Genomic DNA, 23,642 nt, shown 5'->3' with positions numbered 1-23,642 from the left:
GAGAGTTAACAAAAAAGTTACAGAAATGCCACTCTAAATACAACAAGGTGCCGTGATTGATTTTCTCATTTGAAAGACGTCCGCGTGAAGAAAAACCAAAAACATCCGAAAACACTAGCGTAGGGAGATTCATTCTAAACACAGGAACAGCTTGATTCGGTATTAGAAGCTACCCAACAATCCGTTTTCAAGCGATTGCATGATTTGGGAATGATTCAAAAACAATCTTCCTTATGATTTGAAGCCAAGGGGCGTTGAGCGTCATTTTATGGCCTTTAAACAACTGCTCCAGTGGCAAAAACGAAAGAGTTTTCTCCATCAAATTGTTACGGTTGATGCGAAAAATGAAGTGAAGAGAGTCGGCTCGGTCGTGTTTCTACGTTGTCGGCTCGGCTGATACACACGCTTTGAAGGTTATGCTGTGTATTTTCTGTTACCAGGTCGGTGTTATTTATTATTAGCTGTTAAAACAGTACGAGAGCATCACCGGGCACGGGTATCTACTTAAAATGATGCGATTAGGCCGAGTTTTCCGCGAAACAAGGCCACAATACGAGCAAAGGTACGAGAGAGGAATACAACAGATAAAACTTATTGACAAACGCTCCAATGTGAAGACCTTCCTTACACCCCTTGTAGCTTGCTCCGGGCCCACTAAAACCCTCCGGTTAACTATTACTTCGGGGAGTGTCTTTTGTGCTTGATGCACCTCTTATAGCCTCCTAGTACCTGGAGACTGGCAGCTAGCTATCACTGCACTGGTGTATTGGTGGTTGACCCGCCACACACGTTGCAGATCCAGGACATCTTCCGAGCTAGGTCGTCAGGAGTAGTGCCTGACCCGCTCACTGCTATCATACCGCTTCTCGCACGTACACACGAGAGCATACGGAGAAGACGTGCTCAACAGTCTCTTCCGCGTCTACGCATCGACCATAACCCCCAACAGCTTCAGGGATCGGTTTGAGGTAACGGTGCAATCTCCGACTCTGACCACCGCCTGTTGCTCCGATTTACGGTTATTCACAACCGTAACCTCCGTCTTATGATGCACTAGCTTCAGTTTCTTTAAGTGCAGCCTTCGACCTTGCATATAAAGTGTGTGGCCGTCAACTCGACCTCCTCGATCGACTCGCCGTAGACCTCTAGCGTTATGTCGTCTGCAAAGTTGACGATCACAGCTTTAGTTGGAACTTGAGCTTCAACACACCGTCATATATGACATTCTACAACCAGTGCTGATAAAAGCCATTTTCCCCAGCAAAATTCTTCGAAAATTACAGCCAATCATTTTCAATTTTCACTTCCAATGATCGCAGCACTCTTTCAGATACACTAGATTTTCGTCCTAGTAACGTGCTGTTATACTCAGATGAAATAAATCGCGCGCATCGTTTACGGTTACGGAATAAAAATTTGACGACAAATCCAACCAAATGATCTTCACTTCAAAGCGAAAAAGAAAAACAAACAGTCCACTCGACCAAAAGAACCTCACCGAAACACTTTTTCACTGACACTGACCGATGCCTTGACAATCTTCGTTAACTGATAAACTGATTTTGTTGTCTTGCTTCCATCGCATGAAATATAATGAGGTGTTTTGACAGTTCACTTTCATTCAAAAAGCGGGAAGGGAGAACTCTGAAAGGATTGTGAAAAAATAACGTTTATGGATGCTCTTTTCACTTTCACTCAAGAGTGTCAACAAATATCAACCCTGTCTACAACACCGGGCCCAGCATAGAATCTCGCAAAACTCCAGCGGTCATTGGGACGCACTTCTCACCCTCCTGTGTGTTGTAAACTAGAACTCGATTCTGGAAGTAATTTTCCAGAATCTTATGCAGCAACACCGGTACATGGATGCTCCTGAGTTCAAACGCTATGGAGTCCCAGCTGGCGTTATTGAATGCATTCTCCACATCAAACGTGACGATTACGCAATAGCCAATGCCCCTTCTCTTGCGCGGGAGTACTACCTCCGCCCATATCCAGGCACCTCTGCATGACTACCCGGAACAGCTCAAGAGGTGCTTTCATCACCATCCTGATTGTCCGACTTGAAAATCCATCCGTTTCCGGTACCTTGGTCACCTTTAAGGAGTTGGCGATCACAATGATTTCCTCACGCGCAACCCTTACCTCCTCCCGTAGTTGTCATGGCTGTCGTCGCGCAGGGTTAGGATGTTCAGCAGGTTGACCGACCATCTCTGGTTTATGTCTGAGATACTAGAACATCGGAAGTGAGACTCGATCGCCGGATGTCAAGGACTTGGCTCGTGGGGTGGAAAAAGTCCCACAGTAGTACGCTCCAGCATCGCAGATGATCGCTCAGCAGGCACCAACACGTCGTTGGTCCTGGCCATTACGATCTTGTAGATGTCACCCCATGCATTAGAATTGGCACTCACGCATAACCTATCGAAGCAGTCCCTCTGAGCAGTTCCACAAAAAATGTTCAAGTTTTATTTTTGCCTTTCTCCTAGAAAAGTATAGCAATCACTGGAAAAACCGAAGGCATAAAAGTGGTCCCAATGGCCGAATGTCATATACCACTCGACTCCTTTCGACAAACTGAGCATTTTCTGTGTGTATGTATGTATGTGTGTATGTGTGTATGTGTGTATGTGTGTGTGTGTGCAACTTTTTTTTCTCACTCACTTTTCTCAGAGATGGCTGGACCGATTTTCATGAAATTAATTGGAAATGAAAAGTCTAGTTGCGCCATAGGTTGCTATTGAATTTCATTGTAATCGGATTTTTAGTTTAGAGGTTATGTAAAAAAATGTAAAAATCACGAAACATCAATTTCTCAGAAACCACATAACCGATTTCAATAAACGGGTTTCAAATGATCGGGCTGTCTCCAGAACTCTTAAATTTCAAATTTCGTTATGATTGAACATATGGTTCAAAAGTTATGTAAAGAAAAGTTAACCTGAGATTGTTTAAACTCACTCATTTTTCTCAGAGATGGCTTAACCTATTTTCACAAAATTAGTGTCAAATGAAAGGTCTAGTTGCCCTATAGGTTGCTATTGAATTTCATTGCAATCGGATTTTAACTTTGTCCGTTGTTCATAAAAATGTAAAAACACATGATGAAAGAAAACATATTGACTTTCTCCTAACGATCACTGGCTAATTAAAAGATAGAAAAGTGATCCAAATGGCCGAATGTCATATTCTACTCGACTCAGTTCGACAAATCGAGCATTTTCTGCATATATGCATGTATAGGTGTATATGTTTGTGTGTGGGTGTGTACGTGTGTATGTGCACCTTTTTTTCGCACTCACTATTCTCAGAGATGGTCTGACCGATTCTTTCTATCTTGGTTTCAAATAAAGGGTCAATTTGCCGCTTAGGTTGCTATTGAATTTCATTGTAATCAAACTTTTAGTTTTGGCGCTGAGTCAGAATGTGAAAAACGCTCTTATATCTCAGAAGCTATGAACATAGTTGAATTCAAATAAATGGGCTTTTAAACCCTTACACAATGAATTTCATAATGTTTAAACATATGGTTTGAAAGTTATAGAAAGAAACGTAACCCGCAGACTATTTAAAACTATAGCTACGATCAAAATATGTGGCCTCAACATCATTTATATTTGATATTGTACTATTTCAATGTTTGCGGCCTTGCTCGGGATTGAAGTTGAAATTAAAAGTCATTTCTATCATTTCACTTTTTGCCTTTCTCCTAGAAAGGTATAGCAATCACTGAAAAAACTGAAGGTATAAAAGTGCTCAAAAGAGCCGAATGTCGTATACCACTCGACTCAGTTCGACGAGCTGAGCATTTTCTGCATGTGTGTGTGTAACGCTCTCCCAATCTTACTCGATTTTCTCAGAGATGGCTGAGCCGATTTCAATGAAATTAATTGCAAATGAAAGGCCCTATAAGACCCTATTGAGTTTCATTGTAATCTGATTTCTAGTTTAGAGGTTATGTATCAAAATGTAAAAATCACGAAAATCAATATCTCAGAAACTACACAACCGATTTGAACAAAATTAGTTTCAAATGAACGGGTTACTTAAAAAACCCTCAACTTTTGAATTTTATGAAGATTGAACATGTCGTTCAGAAGTTATGGAAATAAACGTGTTCTTGAGACTATTTAATCTCACTCATGTTTCTCAGAGATGGCTGGACCGATTTTCATAAAATCAGTGTCATATGGAAGGTCTTGTTGCCCCATAACACCCTAATGTGTTTTTGCAAACGGATTGTTACTTTGCCTGTTATGTTTAAAAATGTGAAATCCAGCTATGAAAAGAAATATATTCCGAAGACTACTTGGACTCACTCACTTTTCTCAGAGATGGTTGACCCGATTTCCACAGAATTAGTATCCAATGAAAGGTCTAGCTGCCTCATAACACCGTATTGAATTTTGCTGTAATCGAACTGTATCTTCGTCTGTAATGTATCGAAATGTGAAAATCACGAAACTTCATTATCTTAGAAACTACACAACCGATTTGAACAATATTGATATCAGATGAACGAGCTAGTTAAGGGTTAACTGATGAATTATGATTGAACACATGGTTACAAAGTTTGGCTGCGCTATACGTTGCCTTTTCATTTGATTGCAATCAAACTTAAGCAACCGTTATGTTTTAATTTGTAAAACAACGAAATTCTATTATCTCAAGTATTACACGACTAATTTGAACATAACTAGTGTCATACAAACGAGTCATCTCTCAAACTTACAAATAACAAACTTCATAACAATTTGATATACTGTTCAAAAATTTCGGAAAGAAAATAAATTCAAAGACTATTCAACACTTTACCAAATGATCAAAGCCCAATATATATGACCTCAACATGATTTAAATGTGGTATCGTACTATCTGAACGTATTAAATTGTTCAAAATTAAGAGTCATTTCTTTTATTTTGCTATTTCTTAAGCACTAACATTACGTCAAATTTCATATTTTATACTTTAATTACAACATCAATATTTTAGAACCCAAAGAGTGAATATACCTTTATCGGATTTAAGCATTCATGTTAATCTATTTTTACAGATAATAAGTTTGAATGAGAAAGGCTGAGTCTGACCGCTAGGTGGATTAATTTAGGTTTTTTCAATAAATCAACAAAAAAACAGACCTTCTGGCCAATTGAAAGGAATCAGCGCTTGATGTTTCAGGTCAGCAGAGAGGCCTACTTTCTAGGACACAAATGTCAGGGTACCAATATCTTTGTCTTTGGGAACTAATCTGACAACATCCACTTGGTTAGTATCATAACGAGCAAAAATCTGGCAAACATCGTCGTTTGTAACGAGTGGTTGAAATCCCGAAAGGTATAACCAAAACTTAGGTGCAGGTGCAGCAGGAAGTTAAGGGAGGTTTCGGTATGCTACATTACCAGGGTCGCGATACCTACATCTAGCTGATAAGACTGCCATCTTAGGTGTACCTGGTCGGATACAGCATTTCATCCTTCATCCGCCCGCTCCGGGTCAGACGCTATTGTACACCCCTCGTGATACAGTCACGTACGACCATTTTTCCCAGTCAGCATACGACCAAAGTTTCCACCCGATGGTTACCCGATCTTCGCTAAGGCTACCCGATCTTCGCTAAGGTCGGCACCTCGTGAAGGTTGGGATAGGAGTTGCTGGACAGAGGTGAGTGACGCCATGCCGTGGATGATATGGCTGAAAGCTTTTGCAGGCATATTTCGGATTGGTTGTTACTTAACGTGCCTGTTCGTAGGCCCCCTCTGTCACCTGCTTGGAGTACAGCTGAGCTACGAAAGCTAAAACGAATGCGTAATGCCAATCAACGACGACTCCGACGATACCGCTCATCTGAATCGAAAAATGCTTTTCGTTCTTCTTGCGATGCATATCGGAAATTGAACAGGAGCTTGTACAAGTCGTATGCGTTGAAAGTTCAATCAAACTTAAAGCGTAATCTCAAGTCCTTCTGGAATTTTGTTAACTCAAAAAGGCAATATTCTGCCATTCCACCGACAACATTTCTTGACGACGAAAAGTCGAATTCTGATGCTGGTACATGTGAACTGTTTGCTATATTCTTCGCTTCTGTGTTTCCACCGAACATCGCTTCTGATCACGAGGTTGAACAAGCTGTAGTTGATGTTCCTGCTGATATTATTAATTTAGACACGTTCGAGATCACCCAATCGATGATTACTGCTGCGACCAATAAGCTCAAAGCTCTTTTTCTCCTGGACCTGATGGAATTCCAGCTGTTGTGTTTCGTCGATGTATTGCCGCATTAGTTTCCCCACTATGCACAATTTTTAATAGCTCATTCGAACAGCGTAAATTCCCGAAAATATGGGAACAGTCATTTCTGGCTCCAGTGTTCAAAAGTGGAGATAAAAGTAATATCCGTAACTACCGTGGAATTACAAATCTCTCGGCAGCATCGAAATTATTTGAAATTATTGTCAATCGATGTCTTCTAGCTGGAATGAAGTGCTATATCTCTACAGACCAGCATGGTTTTATGCCTGGACGATCGGTTACCACGAATTTATTGGAATTTACGCATACTAGTTTTACACAACTGGAAACAAAATGCCAAGTGGACGTGGTTTATACGGATTTGAATGCTGCATTTGACAGAATTGACCATCGTATACTATTGCGCAAAATTAACCTACTTGGTGCCTCTGACAGCTTTGTTGCATGGCTTAGTTCATACCTGTGTGATCGATCACTTCAGGTGAAATTGGAAGCGTGCAGCTCAGCTCCGTTCGTCAACTTGAGTGGTGTACCTCAAGGAAGTAACTTGGGACCGCTGCTTTTCACAATATTTTTAAATGATGTTAGTATTTTGCTTGGTGACGGATGTAAGCTTATATATGCGGATGACCTGAAACTATATTTCGCCGTGAAGTGTATAGAAGATTGTCACCGTTTGCAGCAGTTACTGGATATGTTTGTAGAATGGTGCCATCGTAATAAGCTGATTGTCAGCATCCCTAAATGCTCTGTAATTACATTTCATCGGAACTCGCTGCCTATAATGTTCAACTACCAAATCGATGGAGTCGTGCTCAACAGGGTTGAAGAGATTAATGACTTGGGTGTGACAATGGATAAGAAACTCTCCTTTGCTAGTCATCGATCGGCCGTCATTGTTGAGAATGCTTCACTAGTTTGGCTTCCACATCAACTGACCTGGAGTTTACGAATTGAAATAGTGCAAAAGAGATTTGTCCGAATTGCTTCGAGAAATCTGCCTTGGCGTGACCCACAGAACTTGCCTCCATACTGTGATCGGTGCAAGCTAATCAATCTTGACACCCTAGCTCGACGACGGAAGATTCAGCAGGCAACATTTGTCGCTAAGCTCCTGAACAATGAAGTAGATTGTCCCAAACTACTATCTTTACTTGGTTTTCGTGTTCCATCGCGTGCTTTAAGGACTTCTACTCTTCTCCAAACATGGTTTCATCGCACAGCGTTTGGATTTAATGCCCCTATGTCATCGATGATACGTGCATTTACTTCTGCTGAAGATTTATTCGAATTTGGTGAGCGTTCCAGTTGTTTCTCCAGTCGAGTAGCAAGATCTGCTTAATTTACATTATGACGTTGACGATAGTGATATATTCATATTCATTAAAACTTTATGTTAGATGGATAAATAAACTAATAAATAAATAAATAAATCTCCACATAGATCACAATAAGGAATTTTTTTGCTGGTAGGGAAGAGTACACGTTGAATCAGGATTCACCTGCGATGCGATGAGTGTTTGTATCGCGATTCAATCGGTACGAGAGCAACGTGTCCCAGAAGACTACAAATGTTCTTTTCTCCATCGTGAGAAAGTAAACGGATTCAAACCAATTGTAGTTATTGGGTGGGAAGGAGCATGAGAATAAACCCATGCTTAAGTCTCTTGATGCCCGAATAGGCTTCTTCTTACTAAGATTCTATCTCACGATTATCTGCTCATCAAAGCGAACTCTGTAACCATGCGAATATCAGCTTCCTTTCCTTTGTCCGTAGTACGCGTACGGGGTAGAAAAAAACTATGATGAGAGTCGTCAGATTTTTTTTTATCTGTCATGCAATATACAAACGTAGATGATTTCAAAGACTTCCTATACTTCTTAAAACCACATCGCAATCTGCATTTGAGAAAAACAAAAATGTTCGCTTTTCAGGAAGTTTGATTACATAGGGTGTGAAATGAAAATCTAAATCGATCGATTATATTGCAATAAATTGATATTCTTTCAGCAAACAATTAATAAATCATCTATGCCGGTGTCCAAATGCAGAATATTGTAATATAATTATTCGAACTATTGCATTGTAATATTGAAAACGCAGATTTCGACCTCTGATAGGTCGCTTGATGCTTGTTTTCCCTAGCACGATTGACAGAATTATATACTTATGTACTTTACGCTTTGGGCTATGCAAGAGCCTTCCTCTGCTCAAACCGACCATTTTACTAGTAGATGGCGACTAGGATGATACTAATTAGGTAGCAGCGGGTATCAGCTGCGGATAGCGGCAGCTATTGTAGTGGCAGTGCCATCTGCAGCGGTAGTGGTAGCAGCGTTCAGCGGTAGGTGTAGCGGCAACGTCAGCTGTAGTTACATCAACCGGCACTTCCTCCAATGAAAAGCTGCCGTTTCAACGTGAACAGCGTGTTATCAGAAAGATGCTTTTTCACGGTACAGGTGGTAAAGTGTGGTAGCAGCGTTAGCGGTAGGTGCATTGGCCGGCACTTCCTGCAGTAAAATCATAAGCTGCTGGACGTTCTAGTTTTCAGTATAAAAACAGCCCTCCACTTTGTTATCTGAGCGCCTCATTGAAATTTTAAAATATTATTCGAGTCAAATATTTACAAGACTTTAAATATTTTGCTTTCTTCCATCCTATTGAACAGATGTTTCGATGTCTTCGTCATACGCAAATTCACCACAATTCCCGCTATCAGAGTGGCACAGAGGTGCAATGAGCATCATATCCAATTTTTAATTCAACCAAACTGTCCTTTTTGTCCTACAACCAAACAAATGAATAAAAGATGAATATTTTTCGTTTTGTGCTAGGATTAAAAGTGGAATGTTATTTCAATCTGCATGCACTTTGACTTTTTCAAAAATTTGTAGAAATTTGACGGTGAATTGGACAAATTAGAGAAATAGGATGAACATAGATGAATATAACTGCAACTAGCAGTTGAGATGAATAATGGAGCGATTACCCTATAAATGCATATTGAAATTCGGTAGCTCTGCATTTCTTCTTTTGCACTAAAATATAAAAATATTCAATACAAGTAATGTACCTAACAAACAACATTCTGTAGTTCTAAGTCATCCTTGCGGTACTGGTGGTTGCAAGCCATGTTGAAAACACACACTCATCGCTTCATGGAAACTTATTTGCTCCTGTTTGGTAATACAAGATTCGTCCCCACGTCCTCATTTCCGACAACTCTGGTCACCAGAGTTGCCAATGTTCCAGTTTAAACTGGATTCCTCCAGTTTTTCTCAAGTGATCCAGTCAAACAGTTTATTCCCAAAATCTTCCAGTTTTGCCAGATATTTGCCAGTTTTAACTAGTTTGTTTATCACCCAAGCTCCGATTGGTTTTCGGAATTATTTTTAAAACGTAAGTTTTGTAGATTGATGAATTATGTTGACAATTTTTAATAGCATTTTCAGCATTCTATCTTCTCGCACGAAACACGGCCAAATTAAAAACTGCCAGACATGGTTGAGATGAAAACAAATAAATAGATTTTATTAAATTTGAAAAATTCATATTGAGCGTCTTAGTAGAGTGATTTAAGAATTCAGAAGAAAGAATTATAAGTTTCCTTTAGACTCTACTAGAAATCTACCTATATTTCTAGTGGAGTCTAACGGAACCATATAACTCTTTCTTCTGATTTCTTAGATTTTACTAGACCATGAAAAAAATCTTTCATTTATTTGCTGTTGCGTAGCAGTTAAAAATTGTTAGAGGAATTAGATACCAAAAGATAGCGAAGTCAGAGATAATTGAAATACAAACTTCAATGATGTAACGGAAGAAAATGTAGCGTCAAAACTTTTGTTAAATATAAAAGTAAATGAAAAGCCCTTTTTTTAATTTTGAGATAGATTGATTGCGTAATTTTAAATTTTGCTGCTGTTAGAGGATTATTTTCAGTCCATAATTTTAACAAAATGTAAGCCCAAAGCATAACAGTTTTTATTAAAATTTGTATTTTTTGCGAAGAGTCATCTCTTTAATTGTTGTATTCAAAACTGACACTGGATTCAGTCCCCATAACAGAAAAGTTCTCTCAAAATCTTTTTTTGTTTTGCTTTGTTTAAATTTATTTGGAATCCAGTTTTTTCCTCAGCCTTCTTCCAGTTAAATCGAAAATTTTATTGGCAACTCTGCTGGTCACACAGATTTTTATTTCCAAGTAAACAGTGAGGACCGAAACAATAGTGTTTCTAATTAGACATTTAAGTCTGAAACACTCAGGGTAGATTCTGCTGTGTGATAAGGGGACAAGAATGAAAGCGGAGCAATAATACAATTGCAGCGAGTGAAGCCTCGCTAAACATCGAAAAACTAATAACGAAAAGCTTTGACTTAATTCATACAAAAAAACTTTGCTAAATTAGAATACACTGTCGCAAGCTATTTTAAACACAAGCAGTTTATCTGAAGAAAAGCGCCTTGAATGTAGTGTTCTGCTGTCTTTTGAGTTAATTTTGACTTATTATAAATTCTAAAGTTTAAATGAAAACAAGAAACATGCATCTTTTTTACACAATTTGTACTCATTCAGTACACCGTTAGTGCCAGAATCAACATCGAAGTTCCGAAGTCAAAGTTTGTGTTTTTGTTCGGGCAGAGTCGACAGTCGGCGGGACGCGGCAGCCTTCCTCTCTTCGTCATAATATTGCACTTTTCACTGGCCTCGTGCGCCAGTTGCAGTGTGCAGCAGCGTTTATTCGGGTTGAAACAACTTAATTGACGTTTTATTCTTTTCCCGGATTTCCTCACTCTTTCTCTCCCTTCCAGTCGATCCCAAATTCAGCGCACCGATTTCAAATGTGACGGTTCCGGTGGGCCGGGAAGGCGTGATGACCTGCACCGTGCATGATTTATACAAATATAAGGTAATTTTCCGCACAATTACACCGCACTCCGCTGGTGCACGATCAAAGTGGGACTGACGTTTGCGCGGCGGCGTTTAATCAATTTCCCCACTGAATCGAATCGAATCTCTTCCCGGGGTTACAGGTCGCGTGGCTTCGAGTGGACACTCAAACGATACTGACCATCGAGACGCTGGTAATTACCAAGAGCGAGCGCATTACGATTACCCACACGGAACAGCGGATCTGGCAGCTCAGGATCAAGGATATTAAGGAATCCGACAAGGGCTGGTACATGTGCCAGATCAACACGGACCCGATGAAAAGCCAGATGGGATACCTCAACGTTGTGGGTGAGTAAAGTTTCAAAACTTTCGCTGGGTTTCCTAAATTAGACAACATTCATCACCTTGTATGTGTGTGTGTGTACCGCAGCCCCTGTACTAAACACGTTCACACCATCATTCAGCTAGGGCACATTATGGGTCCGATTTTCTTTTTTTCAACCCTCTTCCATCCGCAATATCGGAGCAGCATATTATTACTACAAATTCCACTAATCACTGATTTGCGTGCCAGCAGATAGGACAATAATTTACCTCCAATTGCCCCGGACAGCGAAAGTCAGCTGGCCGGGGACTGGAAACTGAAAATACGACTGTATTTCTACTTCTGCAGGGGGGCGCCTGAAGCCCGTAGAAAAACATCAGACGACGCAGCGTCGTAAAAGTGGGTGGTGTTAAAATTTCAATCATAACCATTTACATTTGTAGATTTAGGTCTTCACCAGGCCTTTGAATTGGTTGTACGCTGGAGTGGAATTAAGACGTTTGGGGAAATACACTCAGCGCGCGCGGCGATAGTTTCACAACCGTACCTTTGCTATTGATGTTGTTCATATACCACCAACTTTAGGATAATTATTGAGTAGATACTAAGGATGGTAGGGTAAGGGACCCATAATTCGCCCTGACCCCATAATTCGCCCACCCACTAAACAACGAATTGTTTACGGGGTTTGTCATTGAATTATTCCAAATAATAATTTATTTTCAATCTCAGCTGTTTCTTTTTTATGTTTAAACACGGTTCTAAGAGTTGCCACTATATTGCGAACAATGAAAAAAAAAATAGGTGGGCGAATTTTGGGTACTCAAATAAAGTGGGCGAGTTATGGGGTCGTTACCCTATTAGGATTTAAATTTTGCGGTCGGAGGCAATTTCCTTCCACACCGGAGAAGGTTAATCGTCAAAACAGTATGTAAATAAACCATTAGCGCTGAGTTGGGTTTGCATGTGTGTTGGTGAAATGCGAGCGAAAAGAAATCAAGAAATTCGAAAAGGAAAACAGTGAAAAGCGCAAACAAACCGTCACGTGTCCTGTTCTCCTACGGTTCAGCTGGAGAAGGCGTGAAGTAAAACATTCACTTTCGTGTCAAGTGATAATCTTAGGGTTTTCTTGGCGGCAGTGCTCTGACTGAGTCACAGCCGTGCTCGCGGGGGTGTTTGCTAGAGCTCGGTACACCACTGCCCTCCGAACTTCTAAAAGGCGAAACTATTTAAGTGCTGACGTAAAAACATCTTAAAACGGCAATAATTGGAAGAGCATGATAACAACCCTTTTTTGATTGTTGAAATTTGAAACCTAAACCGGTTTTGATTATTTTTTTCTATAATTCAAAGACAAACCCTCCTCCTGAAACGAAGATCCTGAGGTATGGCTATGAATTGTGTGCCTGTATTGCTAGGGACTAAAATGCAACGAATGTTTTGAAGTAGAATACTTCTCTCAGGAAGTTCGGCTACATAGGGATGTGAAATGAAAATCTAAAACCGAAAAAAGTAAAAAATATGTCCAATTTCAAATGCTAATAAATCGGTTAGTATTCGATGAAATTCCTTCGTTCTTGCAGCAATAGATTGGAAAATCTTCTAAGATTCTTCCCAAAATAAGATAATTGTAATTTTATTATTCACACTATTGTACTATTGAAAACAGAAGGCCTTGTCAAAACGAAAAATTCAACCTCTGATTGGTCGTTATATGATTGCTTCCCAAGCCCGGTCGACAGAATCATATACCTTGCAATTGAAAACATGCTATTTGGCCTATAAAAGAGCCTGTTTCATCTGAAGCCGCTCATCATTCAAAAAAAAAAAATCATTCGCTCCCAGACTGTTGAGAAGTACAGTTCTATTTCTGAAAAGCCGGGTTAGTTAAAAATTTTATTCCGTTTTGTGCGACAGCTCGTCGCTTGCATCGCTGTGTGATGTCAAAGAAAAAGAGAAGAGCAGGCTCGAGCCCTGCGAAACAAAACTCTGCTGCTGAAGTAGGCAGTAAAAAGAAGAAACCAGGCGGAAGCAGTTGCACTTCGAAAAGTGTGACTGACTGCGACACGGTGACAAACGTTAGCGACGTTGGAGAGATTTTGGCGGGCCGACTGATGTTCCGGATTCTGCCAGCCCCAATACGGTGAAAGTGAAGCTTCCCCCGCTGGTAGTGAAAAACGTTCCTCTCAACAAGCTCATTAGCGACTTTGCATCGCTGGGCGTAGCAGCTGAATATAAGTTATGCGGCATCGGTACGAAGGTTATGCTCCACACGAAGGTGGATTTTGAGAAGGCCACGAAGTTTTTGAAAAATTCTAAATCTGAGTTCTTCACCCACGACATTCCTGGGGAGAAGCCATTCAAGGTGGTCATGAGAGGCTTGCCAGGTTTCGACCCCAAGCTGATCGGTGCCGAAATCAAGGATCGGTACAAATTGGCCCCAATTGCTGTCTATCCGATCAAACGCAGGAATGAAAATGAAAGGAAATACCCAGACTGCCTCTTTCTGGTTCATTTCCCAAAAGGGACAGTTACACTGAGCGCTTTGCGAGCCATCCGCTCTTTGTTCTCCATTATCATCCGTTGGGAGCCCTATCGAGGAGGCCGTCGAGACGTTACACAGTGTCAGAGGTGCCTCAACTTCGGTCACGGTACCCGGAACTGCAACATCAAACCGCGTTGCAACATCTGCGCCAAGGACCACTCTACGTCGGATTGCCCTGTGGACGATGCTGGTGCGGTACAGTTTAAGTGTGCTAACTGTGGCGGTGATCACCAGAGCTCTGATCGACAGTGCCCGAAAAGAGAGAGCTTCAAACATATCCGCAAGCAGGCGTCGTCAACCAACCAGCCGAGCAGGAAGAAAGACAAACCACCGGTCTTCAGGGCGGAAGATTTTCCTCCTCTGCGTTCATCCCAGCAAGCAGGGCAACCAAGTACGCGTACGCAACTTGACCTTCCACACTCACCATCCGGCGGGTCAGCCGGTCAACGGTCGCCTCCCCCCCCTGGCTACTGGCGTCCACCCACAACAACACCACCGAGCGCTGAGTCCGAGAAGTACTCTGCGAATGAGCTGCTAGAAATTTTTAGCAGCATGACCAATGCCCTTCGTGCGTGTCGCAACAAGCCCGAGCAAATCCATGTGCTCGGTAAATTTATTATCCAATATGGATCCTAAACCCATCTCCACCGTCACCTGGAACGCTTGCTCTGTTAGAGCAAAAAACATTGAGCTTGCTGACTTTCTCCGCAAGTACAACATCGACGTGGGTCTACTCACAGAGACCCACCTGAAGATCCGTCTCGATCGCACCAACTCCAGGGGGGGTGGTATAGCGATCATCGTTAGAAAAGGGATGAAATACAACATCTTGCCGCACATCCACACCGCCATCATCGAAGCCCTTAGTGTGGAGGTCAAATCAGCTACCGGGTTCATCCGGTTCATCGTCGTCTACTGTCCTCGCCAGTGTAGTATCAGCAACGGTACAGCAATGCAGTTCAAGAACGACATGGCAACCATCACCAGGACCAACTCCCGCTTCGTCGTTGGGGGAGACCTAAATGCTCGGCACGAGGCTTGGCGTAATTATCGGCAGAATCAGAACGGTCGTCAACTCTTCGAACACTCGCAGCATGGGTTTTATACGGTGCAGTTTCCGGATGGGCCGACTTTCATCTCCCCAGCAGGGAACCCTTCAAACCTGGACTTCTTCCTGGCCAACATCGAGCTCTCCAAACCAGTGGCCCACAACGATCTGAGCTCAGACCACCAACCTGTCGTTGCTGAGGTGGGAACGGTGTTGCTCCTGCCAGCTGTCTGCGGAAAGATTACCATCATGTCGACTGGGAGCGCTTTGCTCGAATGGTGGACAACAACATCGATGAGGCGCCGCCGCTCGACAGCGTGGAAAACATCGACCAGGCGTTGGAGGGTCTCCAACGAGCCATAAACGTGGCCGACGAGGCGTGTGTGCGACGTGTTCCTGTGAGGGGTAAGTTCCTTGCTATTGATTCCCATACCCGGCTGCTAATTAGACTGCGGAATGTGCGTAGACGCCAGTTCCAGAGGACCAGGGATCTGGACATTAGGCTCGAGGTGACCGATCTGAATAGGCAAATTGCTTCCAGGATGGTCTCACTCCGGAATGAAAATTTCGGACGCTTAGTCCAAAGTTTGGACGACCGCTCCAGGCCATTCTGGAAAGTAGCCAAAGTGCTGAAATCGCACCCCAAACCGGTTCCTCCCCTCAGGGTCGGAGAGAGGCTTCTTGTTGCACCGGTCGAGAGAGCAAATGCGGTAGGCGATCACATTGCCTCATCGCATTTGCTTGGCTCGACCATGGCTAGTCCAATGGAAGACCAGGTCGAGCAGTGCGTCCGCGACCTCGAAAACTCCCCCTGTACCGTTCCTCAAGAACATAAAATCACAGCAGAACAGGTTTGCTCAGCGCTGATGAGTACTAAGAACATGAAGGCTCCTGGGTTTGACGGGGTCTTCAATATGGTCTTAAAAAAGCTCAGCAACAGGGTTCACCTGTTGTTGAGCTCTATCTTCAACAGATGCTTGGAATTGCACTACTATCCAAGCATTTGGAAGATAGCCAAGATCATACCGATCCGCAAACCCGGGAAAGATCCGACGTTAGCATCAAGCTACCGTCCGATCAGCCTACTCTCATCGCTGGGCAAACTGTTTGAAAAACTGATCCTCAACCGCATGATGAAGGTGGCTGAGGAAAACAACAACTTACTCCCGGAACAGTTTGGGTTTAGGAAGGGTCACTCCACCACGCACCAGCTGGTGCGGGTGATGAACAACTTCAGAAGGGACAGGGCTGTATCCAAGTCCACAGCCATGGCATTGTTGGACGTCGAAAAGGCGTTTGACAATGTCTGGCATGACGGTCTGGTATACAAGCTCTGTGCCTTCAACTTTCCATCATATTTGACGAACATCATCTGTAGCTACCTTCGGCAGAGGTCGTTCAGGGTATCGCTGAATGGTTGTTTATCAAATACTTTTTCCATCCCAGCAGGGGTCCCGCAGGGCAGTCTGCTGGGCCCTTTGCTATACAACATTTACACCTCCGACATTCCTTCCCTGGGAGATGGCTGCGTGCTCTTTCTGTTCGCAGATGACACTGCAATTGCCGTCAAGGGAAGAATGCCTCGTGAGATCACCAACAAACTTCAGCGATGCTTAGACGCCTTTGTCGAGTATGCTAACACCTGGAAAATTAAGATCAACGCTTCCAAAACCCAAACAATAATGTTCCTTCATCGACGATCCCCTAAACTGAAGCCCCCTCCATCATGCGTTGTGGTCATGAACGGTACCGGGGTTGAGTGGTCTTCCGAAGTTACCCATCTTGGGCTGCTATTCGACGAGAAGCTTCTTTTCCGATCGCATGTGGAGAGGACACTGGTTAAGTGCTCAGCTTTGGTTCGGTCACTATACCCGCTTATTTGTCGCAGATCTCGCCTCTCAAGAACAAACAAACTGGCAGTCTACAAACAAATAATTGCACCCGCAGTCTTTTACGCGGCTCCGGTGTGGGAGTCATGTGCACAAACTCACAGGAACAAAATACAGATTGCGCAAAACCGAATCTTACAGATGATCCTCGATTGTCCCTATGACACCAGGATCACAGATCTCCACCAAGAAGCAGTTACTCCAAAAGTAGATGCCAGAATAACAGAAACCAAAACCAAATTTGTACATAAATGTCAGCATTCAGAATACGCTTTAATAACCGGTTTGTACATAGTAGGTTAAGTTAGTTCTAAGCTGTAAATAGTAATTTTAAGCTGTAAATAGTAGTTTTAAGTAGTTTCCTTTCTTTTCTTTCAAACAAGCGCCACCAAAGTGGACAATCCAAAATTCAAAATCTCTACAATTAGAAAGCTTAGTAAAACAAAAATCAAAACTCGCACATCAAAGATGAAAACAGTAATGTGAATCACTTATACTTGTAAAAAAAAAACATGTATTATACCCTACAAAAGCATAAAAATACAGATAAACTTAAACAACAACAATGAAGCCGCTCATAATAGTTCTAGACATCGACAACAGCAGTCGTCCTACCTTAGCAGCAGCACTAGCCCTGTGGTTGGTCACCACGTCTCAGGAGCAGCGCGGTTTTTCTCAGCGTGTGTCGCCAGACTGCCATTATTCCCCCCGTGTTGTTTATTCAATGTATAAACAAAACATTGAAGGTTAATAATTTTCTGGCATCAACACAAGCAGACATTCTGTGCGGGATGCAATCAAACTCTGTTGTAGTTGTCCAATTTTTACTTTATTGAGTTAACCCCCCACTGTAGGGGCAGCGCAAAGGCTGTGATCAGCATAACCGACTTTAAATAACAAACTGCCCTGTTAGACCGCATTCACAAAGACAGTTCGACTATGCAGAGCTAATATGAAGTCGATCCAATCAATCAGCATGAACACAATTTCGTCGTCACCCAGCTGCCAAGTTGCAACATGATGCAGCACGCAACAGCGAGCAAACGTAATCGCTTGATGTTACAAATCGCAATAAGATACGGGTTAAAACTGTTGCGTGTGTGTGAGAGCACCATCGGTGTTTATTCGATGGATACAAAAATCATATGCGAATTGTGGAATAATTCGTCTGAAGTACATTAGAGAATGGAAATACTGAACTGAAAGGCGTGGCCTATTTCGTAGCACCCTTCGGCTATAAAAGAGTGTTTCTGCGAAAACTAGCTACATTCATAAGTCGGAAGGTGAGCTGGATGGACTATCCACTACGTAGACAGCAGTAGCAGCAGCAGCAGTAACGGACAATAGCAGCGGGTTGCGCCTGTGGCTGCATTCAAATTAAACAAACTACTTGCCCTGTGGTTGGTCACCACTTCTCGGGAGCAGCGCGGTTCTTCTCAACGTGTGTCGCCAGACTGCCATTATTCCCCCCGTGTTGGGGCAGCATGAAGATTGCCATCAGAAAATCCAATTTTGAACATCAAAATGCCTTTTTCAAGGCAAATAAACAAGTCATTGAAAGTTAATAATTTTTGACAACGCAAGCAAGTATTCTGTGTTGGATCCTAGCAATTTAAATCTGTCGCACCCGTCTAATTTACTGAATGTGAAATAGCTTCCACAGTGCATGTTGTCCGTGTATCTTAATTCCCGCACTGTTAGGGCAGCCTGAAGGTTGCGATCAGCAACCGATTTTGAACCACAAAATACCTTTTTCAAGGCAAATAAACAAGTAATTGAAGGTTAATAATTTTCTGGCATTAACACAAGCAGGCATTCTGTGCGGGATGCAATCAAATTCTGTTGTAGTTGTCTAATTTTTACTTTATTGAGTTAACCCCCCACTGTATGGGCAGCGCAAAGGCTGCGATCAGCATAACCGACTTTGAATAACAAACTGCTCTGTTAGAACGCGTTCACAAAGACAGTTAGGCCTCTGCCATGGTGAACGCGAACGCGAGCGATGGGCGGGAAGCTTGCCGTAGGTAAATAAACAACTCTCTTTACGGCTGTTCAGCATTCTGGATTTTGGCAATCAAAACTTCTGCTGGCTGTCTGATTTTCAGTATGAAAACAGCCTTCAACTTTGTTATCAAAATCCCTGACTACGATTTGGTAATATTGTTTGAGTTAAATGTTTACAAAATTTTACAATTTTCCTCTTGCTCCCATTCAATAAAACAGGTAATACGATGCCTTCGTCATACGCAAGTTCACCATAACTCCTGCTATCGGCGTAACACAGAGATGCAATCAGCTCCATATCCATTTTAAATTCAACAACACACTGTCATTTTAAGGACAACCAAACAAATGAATTGAAGATTTTATATTTTCTCGTTCTGAGCTTTAACCAAAAGTAAATTATCTTAATTTGAATTCACATGTACATATACTCTGACTGTTGAAACTTGTTTGCGCCGCAAAGAGTTTGTTCTTTTCCTGTTCAGTGAGGTCGTATTTATATGTGCAAACTGAAATTGAGTAGTACTTCAACTTCATTTGCACAGAATTTTCAATACTGCCAATGAGCGGTCAACATTTATTTGCTAGAAAAAATGACTGACACGCAAGCAGCCGGGTTATCTTTCTTGTAAAAGTATTCTACTTCAACCTTGCGGTCGTGGCTTTGCACACAACTCTCCTGTGATTTTTTTCGTTCTCAACTGGTTTGGAAATACAGTCAACATTAATTTATTAGTTCTAAGCAATTAGTGCCCGATTGAGTTTTGGGACTTAACGTTTTTTCACACGGACCAAAGAAAAGACGACAATCGGAAACTAATACGATTTTGGTAAATGTGGTTGAGCGAATTATGCTCGGTTTATACGCTGTAATTTACTGACTCAGAGATTTCATTATTGAGTTAATAATTTAATCGGTTCAAAAGACAACATTTTTCTTCCCACAAAGCAAATTACTAACAGCAAATTACACTCAGTACCCCCAGACATTCTCGACCATCAAACAAGCCAGGACATGACAGTTTCCGAGGGCTCGAACGTTAGCTTAACGTGCGTTGCAACCGGAGTTCCGGAGCCGGCAATCGTCTGGAAGCGCGCCGGCGAAAAGGCCCTCGCCATGATGGAAAACTCAGGAAGTAAGTTTTTGCGACTGCTGTTAATTAGTGCCGTGGTGCGATGAATTTATTAGCGATTAACTTAATTTCTCGGTTCTGTTCTTTCACCCCCTTTTCTCGGTTTCTCAGTCACCACCCACGACGGTTCTGTTTTGAATATCTTCAACGTTCAGCGACATAATGCCGGAGCGTACCATTGCATAGCGTCGAATGGCGTCTCACCGACCGTGAGCAAACGGATCATGGTTACTGTGGACTGTAAGTAGTTATGCTTCCAATCACGACACAATCCATACCTACTACTGTTTATCTTGTTGTTTTTCTTTTCCTCTGACCCACAGTTGCTCCGATAGTGAGGGTGCCAATACGGCAATACACGGCCGAAATAGGACAGCGCGTTTCGCTGGAATGTTTTACCGAATCCCATCCGGATCCAATTACCTACTGGCAACGGGGAAAGGGTGAAATCATTCTACCAGGTAGGCGAAGGACGTCGTCATTGCGGCAAAATTGATCGATTAATTAGAACTTTTCCCTTCCTCTATTTTATGCTTTCCGGAAGGTGTCAGCGAAGTCAAACAATTCTCCGAGAATGTTTACCGAGTAGCAATGCAAATCGTCGTGCATCTGCAGAGAAACAGTGACTTTGGAATTTACAAATGTGTGGCCAAAAATGAGCTGGGAGTCTCCGAGGAGGCCGTGAAAATTCAGAAAAGGATGAGTGAGTTACTTATTCATAAGATTTAATCGAATCTAATTTCATCTTGTCATTAGGTAAGATAACAATCCTGGATGAACCGCCGACGATAATTCTGGAGGAAACTAACCCAAACACTAAAGACTCAACCATCAGCCAACAGAACAAGTTTCGAGATTTGATACTGAGAACCAAAAATTCTACCGCTTCCCGGACGACTCTGTCCCGTAGAATGGTTTCCGCTCTCGTTCTGCTTATAGTGCTAATCTGCACAAGTCAATCCTGACTGGTTCAACGCTAGATTCTATCGACTCCGTAGTGACGTTAACTGTGCTAACTTATACGACCTAAAACTAAACCTTGTTAACAGTATGGTTGCAAAACAAGCCATCTTTAAAAAAGCATTTGCCACAGAGATACGATGTTAAGCTGTACATAAAAATATACAATATAGTGAAACTCCGGATGATGAGTAGCTTCAATAACAATCCGAACTTCCGATTCAATGTTTGATGACATAATCATCTCTTTATGCAAAACGAAGACTTTATGTAGCAATCACTACTTTTATCACCTCCTCCCATTAAATGAGTGTTACCTAAGGCGAGAGATAAACTCAATACTCATAAATCTTCTGTTGGTACGCTTCTTCAGACTGTTGCGTTAGGAAGATTCCCAAAATTCCAAAACTTGCTACACTCCAGCACTTGGATCCTTCGTCCTGGAGTCTCTGCGTGGCATTTAGTAGCAGCCTGATTGAAACCTTGATTATGTTTAGGCCTACCTTCCCAGAAACTTTCTTTCAGATTTCGGAAATTGGTGTACTAGAACATACATACATACATATATTTCCACCATTTTACTTTCTGGTTATCTACTATTCTTCCTTTATTTATATTTGCAGCTTACTTGTCTATTCCAATCAAAACCTTTCTGTGATTTGTCAATATTTCTTAACTGAATTCGTGTTGGAAGGATCCGCAGTCAATTCCACCGATTGATTGTTTAGAATTGATTTATTTTCCGAAAGAAATTTATTTGGAACCGTTACATCTCCGCCAACCACGCTCGAAGCCTGGGCTCAAATCCCACCGCCGACATAGGTGTCGATGGTTGTGAGGTGGCGTGATCCACTCACAACCAACCAAACTGGTTTAGATTCAATTCTAGCCGAAACCGGGAGGTTTTTATGAGGCGAAAAATCTCTGGGATCACGCCTTCTATCGCATGAGGAAGTGAAGCCGTCAGCGTCGGTCTGTTAATCAACGGGTCGTGAGTTAGGGTCCTGGGTGGAGTCGCCTCCCGGGCGTCGGTCATTGGCAAAACAACAGTGGCGGAACTAGACCGACGGAAAATAAGTGAGAATAAAAAAAAAGTCTAATGTCTTATCAGTACACCCTAGAGATTATCGAAAAAATCCCCACGGACCATTATTTCATCTTAAGGGACAGTCTCAGTTTCATTGGATTCTCCGATCGATAAAAGATGTTAAGCGCTCTCAAATACGGGAACGTTTGAGTGCTTTATCCGAAAAATCTTCTCAGATTACCTTAGTGCGGGTTCCTTCTCACTGCTCGATACCGGGCAATGGGAAAGCGGACTCTTTGGCTAAAGTAGGCGCAACAAACGGTGACATTTATGAATGACCAATTGCCTTTAATAAATTTATTGCACTTGTACGTCAGAATAGATCATCAGTTGGCAAAATTCTTGGACCAGAGAAGAACTGGGATACCTTCCCACATTCCATTATACACAAGGTATCGACAAGCCCGTGGTTCAAGGGGTTGGATGTAGGTCGAGATTTCATTTACGCGATGTCTCGGCTTATGTTCAATCACTACAGATTTGACGCGCATCTTCGTCGTGTTGGGCTCGGAGGAAGTGGTATCTGTGCCTGTAGTGAAGGTTACCACGACATAGGGCACGTTGTTTGGTCATGTCTTGTACACCGTGGCGCCAGGTCTAAATCAATAGCTTTCCTTCAGGCCGAGGGCTGTTCCTGTTCCAGCTCCTGTCTAAGCGAGCGGTGACCTACCCTACATGCCCCTTAGGGAACATTCATAAATGATGTATCATTCGAGGGGGAGGGGGGTGTTTACAGTTTTGTGACGAAATGTGACGATGGGGTGGGTGAGAGGTCAAGCCAAGCTACGTAGCAAATATGAAATCAAGAAAAAAAATGGATTTGTTCTAATTGTTCCTTTTTATTACTGTTTTGTCTGTTAAGGGTCATTTTACTTTATTGCCTTTTCTTGTTCATTATTGATACAATGTATGTTCTTGAAAATAATATTTGCAAAAAATTCATGGGGTCTGCAACTTTGTGACGAAATGCTACGATGGGAAGGGGGGAGTCAAAAAACCCAAAAAAAAGCTACGTCATTTATGCATGCTCCCTTATATAGTATTCCTAAAATCAACCCATGCCCCAGTCTAGTCCCGCTCCCCTCCGCCTACACCCAGCAAAACGACAAGAACACGTTTGAACCTCAAGCATAGAACCAGCAACTAGACCCCGCACAATACCTCCAGGACCCGAGGATTACAATCCCCTGCCTTAGCTCATGACATCGAGGCTCAGCAGAACATTCCATACATACTGCATATTTATGGCCATCCGAAGATCATCAGACGCCCATTCAACAACAAAACACTGATAGAAAAAATCCATGTTAGTTTCAAGTTAGACTTAATTTCAGCTCGTAGTCGGTAGCGAGGATAAAAACTATTTTAATGTGGTTTGTGCCATACAGAATTTCGAGGGCGACGAAACACGCGAATGAGGACAAGACAGTAGGATTTTCTATCCGACTATCCGTGGCTGGATTAAACCTTAATGAAAACTACGGATCGCACTGGTCCTGAGCAGTA

The 23,642-nt window shown here is 42.3% G+C and overlaps 1 protein-coding gene across 4 annotated transcripts in view; it reads left to right on the top strand.

Moving 5' to 3' along the window:
* Nucleotides 1-21,227, top strand: part of LOC129731442 (lachesin-like) — a 94,389-nt gene extending 73,162 nt beyond the window's left edge. For all 4 annotated transcript variants that reach the window (XM_055691447.1, XM_055691446.1, XM_055691445.1 and 1 more), the window contains 7 exons: nucleotides 11,064-11,161; nucleotides 11,286-11,493; nucleotides 19,934-20,092; nucleotides 20,201-20,329; nucleotides 20,413-20,550; nucleotides 20,634-20,792; nucleotides 20,846-21,227. In XM_055691447.1, coding sequence (XP_055547422.1) covers nucleotides 11,064-11,161; nucleotides 11,286-11,493; nucleotides 19,934-20,092; nucleotides 20,201-20,329; nucleotides 20,413-20,550; nucleotides 20,634-20,792; nucleotides 20,846-21,054 — 1,100 coding nt within the window. In that variant the 3' untranslated portion in view covers nucleotides 21,055-21,227. The remainder of the gene's footprint in view (nucleotides 1-11,063; nucleotides 11,162-11,285; nucleotides 11,494-19,933; nucleotides 20,093-20,200; nucleotides 20,330-20,412; nucleotides 20,551-20,633; nucleotides 20,793-20,845) is intronic.
* The last annotated feature ends 2,415 nt before the right edge of the window (nucleotides 21,228-23,642 follow it).

The sequence above is a fragment of the Wyeomyia smithii genome, chromosome 3 (assembly GCF_029784165.1).
Source record: "Wyeomyia smithii strain HCP4-BCI-WySm-NY-G18 chromosome 3, ASM2978416v1, whole genome shotgun sequence".
NCBI classification, from domain to species: domain Eukaryota; kingdom Metazoa; phylum Arthropoda; class Insecta; order Diptera; family Culicidae; genus Wyeomyia; species Wyeomyia smithii.
Note: the sequence above shows the minus strand (reverse complement) of the source record. Positions and strands in the feature narration are given on the sequence as shown.